Genomic DNA, 4,969 nt, shown 5'->3' on the forward strand with positions numbered 1-4,969 from the left:
AAATCGAAAATGCAGGTAGCATATTTCGAGAAATTAAAGATGGAGGTAGCATATTTTGAAAAATTGAAAATGCAGGTAGCATATTTTGAAAAATTGAAAATGCAGGTAGCATATTTTTAATTGCAGAACAATCAAAACATGATTTTTATGACGAAAGAAATTAATTTCTTTTATCAAAAATGTCAAAGGTTCAATACTTTATTTATAATTTCTTCTTTTTAATCGCATAACATTTAAACAATTTAGTTTAGAAGGATTATTGTAAACCATTAAAAAAAAAAAAAATACAGTTGCTGGTCAATGTTTTGTTGATGGATAAAACAAAATTGTAAAAAAATAAATTTTGAATTTTTTTTTTTCAGACTTTAAAACATTAACATTTGATGATGTTCCAACGCATGTTATGACAACTTTAGTGAAATCATTTTTCCGTGAACTTCCAGAACCACTTATCAGTTACGATCTCTATGAGAATTTTTTAAATGCCTCAGGTAAAAGAAAAAAAATCTTTTTTTTTCCAAATAAAATTGTTCCAATAATAACAATTTCATTTATCTTTTTTTTTTTCCTTATTTAATTAAAAATTTTATAAAATGAAAAATGTATGAATTATTTATAGAGGTACAAGAAAGTGCTGAACGAATAAGATGTTTGAGTGTAATAGTAGAATTATTACCAAAATGTAATAGAAGTGTTTTGGAACGATTACTGTATCATTTAGCACGTGTTGCTAATCAAGTAAGTTAATATTATTTAATAATTAATTTTATATTACTAAAATAGATCAATTTATTTTTATCGATTTTAGAAATTCTATAAATATTTTATTTTATAAATATTTCACAAGTAATAAAAATGATAAAAGTTCGAAATTAATTTTAACTCTTTTACTTTGTAAAATTTGAAATTTCAAATTATTTATTTTTAAATTCCATAGCTTCATATTCCTTCATTAGCAAATTATTTTATGATAGAATATAGTTTTCCATTATTTTCTCACAAACTTATCAATGTAGTTATGATGAATGGAAAGAAGGCTTTACTATCATCTGTCTATTGTTGAATTATTTTCAAAATTTTAAACTTCAACTAATTTAATTTTAAAATTTCCTAATTTATCATTAATTTGCTGGGCAATGTTTGTTAATGGATAAAAAATTTTTTCTAGGAATAATAATTAGACAATTTCAAGTTCCAATATTTATAAATTGAAATTAAATTAATTAAAGCGGAATGCATATCTAGCAATGTTACGATAATCCTTACAATTTTCATTAATATTTTAAATGTAACCCATATTAATTTGAATATTATAAATAAAGAAGTACCATAAATAAAATATCAAGTACCACAGACATTGTATGTCATTTATTGCTTCAGATATTAATTAGATTAAAAATTATTTTTCTAGGAATCAGTAAACAAAATGGGTGCTACAAATTTGGCACTTATTTTTGCGCCATGCATTTTACGTACCAATCAAAAATTGCGTGCACAAGATCAATTACGTGATGTTGAACGACAAGCTATTTGTGTACAAGCTTTAATTGAAGAAAAATTACGACAATTCCGCTCAACATTAACTGAAATTGTTTCGCTTGAAACTGCCAGTGAAAAGGTATATATATATATATTCATTTCTGACAATTTTAAAATTGTTTACTTATTAGAATTTAAATTGAAATAAAAAAGTTAAATTTTAATTATGATTAATTTTCCTAATTTCATTTTCCTTATATTTTATTCTTACCAAAAAAAAAAAGAAAAAAGGAAGAAAAAGAAAATCTATTCCTAAATTTTAATTTTCTTTATGCAATTTTTGGTCTTTTACTCTATTCTAATACCTTTTATTTTGAATATTATATAAATGCTTTTATAGATCGTTGAAAATTTACGCTTAATTGATGAGCATGAAGATTCAGTAAAGGAGGAAATGCAACCATCAAATGAACATTTCGAAACTGCTCGACAATTATTTGTGGAACAATTGGAATTTTTGGATAATGAAAAGTAATTTTTTGATTTTTTTAATTTTTCGATTTTTTTTCCTTTTATTTCCTTCATAGATCATTTTTTCTTTTTTGGGATGATTTTTTAATTTTGTTATGTTTCCCTTATAGATTTTTTTTTTCATTTTTTTTTTCTTTTTTTCTTTTCATACTTATCTTTTTTTTCAAAGTTAAATTTTTAAATTAAAAAAAAATTTTTTTGGAATAATAAAGAAGTGATTTTTTTTTAAATCTAGTTAAAGCAAAAATAAAATTATAGAAATTTTTATTTTTCAGAGAAAAACTCATTCATGAATTACCACCAATGGCATCATTAGAGGATCTTTCATCATTGGAGGAATGTAATAATACACCATTATTGATTGATGAAATATCACAGGAAGAATATGCACTTGATCTTAATGCACCACCAATTTTTAATACTTTAAAAAATATAACAAAATTACGATCACATGGTCCATCAAGACGTCCACCAAGTCAACAACAACATAGGCAAACAATATTTGAGAAGGATTTCCCCGGTGATGTAAAATTGTTGATGTAATTATTTCTTCTTTTACATTTAATGTATTTATAATTTTACATGAATTTGTTCTATTTATGAAAAATTTATTATATAAAAAATACATATGAATGAATCTTTTCAATTGCAATCAATCAATCAATCAATCGATCAATCAATATTGCTATATTTCATCATTTGAAAATAATTGAAAGATTTCGAGAAATGAATGAAAATTTATTCATTATTATTTTAGCAATAAAATTATCAGCTATTGCCTAGAATTGTTTAAATAATCAAATTAAAATTTAAAATTTGCTAACACTCTTCTTATTTCCATTCATTTTTTTAATTCAGTAATTGCAAATTGAAAATTTTTGAAATTTTAATTTTTTGAATTTGAAATATGAAATTTGCAAAATGTCATACATAGATTCCTCTCTTTTTTTCCTACTTCTTTCCTTCACTCTTATCATTTTGTGTTTCTTTTTCTTTTCTTTTTTTTTTTTGTCATCCAGATGACTGCTACGACAAAAAAAAAGAAAAAGAAAAAATAAAATATCTGCTGTTTATACATGCAAACAGGTATTACACAAATAAGGTGTATAGTATATACATATCATAATTAATTAATGAAATACATCTAAATTGATCCAATCGATTCTTCCAAAAATCGCAAAATCTTTTTTTTTTTTAATCCAAAAAATAAATTCCTATCGGCATTTTTGAGGCGAATATTTTTCAAAGGTCAGATTTTCCATTTTTCGCCTTTTGCATGTTTGACCTATGATAATGCTAGAAAATTGACTACTAATTAAAAATTGATAATTATTATTAATTCTGATAGGAAGCCAAAATAATCATCACATTTTAGGCAGGCAAGATGAATAATTCATTGTCTGATTGCAATTCTTTTTACTAATTTTTCTCTTTCTTTTATATATATGTATTGGTAAATAAAAAAATTTTCATAATGTTGCAAATATTTGGCCAAATATTCAATATGTGTTTGATAATCAGTTCAAAGTTCATTTCATATTTTTTATCAATCTTATTTTCTCGCTATGATTTCTTTATTTCACTTCATGAGATAGATATATTTTAATTGAATTGGTCGATAAGTTGGGGGTGATCGATATGCTCTTTGAAGGTGACAATTCTATGTTAAAATTTCTCTAAGATAAATCAAATTAATTGATTTTATCATTTTAGCATAGATATTTTCGTCTTTACCTAATAATTATTTAATTAATTATATATACAATAGATTTGTTATTTTCTGCAATTTTCCGTTTATTGGTTAAATAAGCGCTTTGGTAGATGAATATTTGCGCTAATTTCAACCAATTGCTACCTGATCATTTCTATATTTTTTCATGCAATTTAAAATTATTCATTTAAACTGGCAACGATTTGGTAGTAAATATTTGGCCTAACTATTTGGCTTAATATTAGCCTAATTTGTAGTGCATTCTTTGGCCTAACTTACTTGCTATAATTGCTAAATTTGGAAAATTCCAAAATTTGATGCACAAATTGCCATGATCCATCTTTAGAAATGCATTACTGTAGATGGATTGATTACAATTCCTACATTTTACTGTATGCAAGATCAATGAATCAGAATTATCAATATGATATATGTACTGTAAGCAAATTACTGTAAGCAAAAATCTTTACAATGTATCTATCATGATCAAATAATTTTAATCAATTCAACATTACAGGAAATTAAAATTAAAACAAAATTTTGGATAAAACAACAATTCAATGAGAAATATTTGGTGAATGTTTCAAGATGTTTGTTATGAAGAATCCTTTGCCTGATTTTCTTTAATGAAAAAATCTTACGCAATATATTCTTCTTCTGTTCAAGAAACATCGTACTGTTAAATCCTTTGATCGAATTATCACCAGGTACAGTATGAACTGTTACAGAATGATCAATTCCTGTTACATTCATTATTATTTCCTGAAGAATATTAATTTAAAGTCTCGTTTTTTCTTTTTCTTTTTTTTCCCCCCCCCCACCCTTCTAAAATGATTTTGTTAAAATTGTGGGAAAAAAATAAGTGCAAAAAAGAATGATAATTATTGATTAAATCAAATCTATTTGATGATAACAATAACAATTATTGATTAAATCAAATCTATTTGATAATAACAATAACAATTATTGATTAAATTAAATTTATTTGATGTTAACAATAATGTCAATAATTGAGATTTTTTTTCAATGTTTAAATTTAATTTTGAAAAAGCACAATTTTAAATTCGAAGCATTCAATTTTAAATTCAAAGTGTTTATCTTCATATTTGAGCATTATTATCATCTAGTAGAAAAAAATTTTCAATCTTTTCAATCTATTTTAGCCTAAGAATAATCATATTACATTGAAAATAATGAAGTTAACTTTTTTTTTTTTTCTTTGATAAATTAATTAAGTAATGTAACAAA

The 4,969-nt window shown here is 23.6% G+C and overlaps 1 protein-coding gene across 1 annotated transcript in view; it reads left to right on the plus strand.

The window, feature by feature from the left end:
- The window catches only part of LOAG_18439 (hypothetical protein), a gene marked incomplete at both ends in the record, with an annotated part of 14,529 nt that extends 11,976 nt beyond the window's left edge, over positions 1-2,553 (plus strand). The window contains 5 exons of the mRNA XM_020451098.1: positions 363-491; positions 620-738; positions 1,412-1,618; positions 1,880-2,010; positions 2,286-2,553. Of these exons, the coding sequence (XP_020305147.1) occupies positions 363-491; positions 620-738; positions 1,412-1,618; positions 1,880-2,010; positions 2,286-2,553 (854 nt within the window). The remainder of the gene's footprint in view (positions 1-362; positions 492-619; positions 739-1,411; positions 1,619-1,879; positions 2,011-2,285) is intronic.
- Between the last annotated feature and the right edge of the window lie 2,416 nt (positions 2,554-4,969).

The sequence above is a fragment of the Loa loa genome (assembly GCF_000183805.2).
Source record: "Loa loa unplaced genomic scaffold supercont3.313, whole genome shotgun sequence".
NCBI lineage: Eukaryota > Metazoa > Nematoda > Chromadorea > Rhabditida > Onchocercidae > Loa > Loa loa.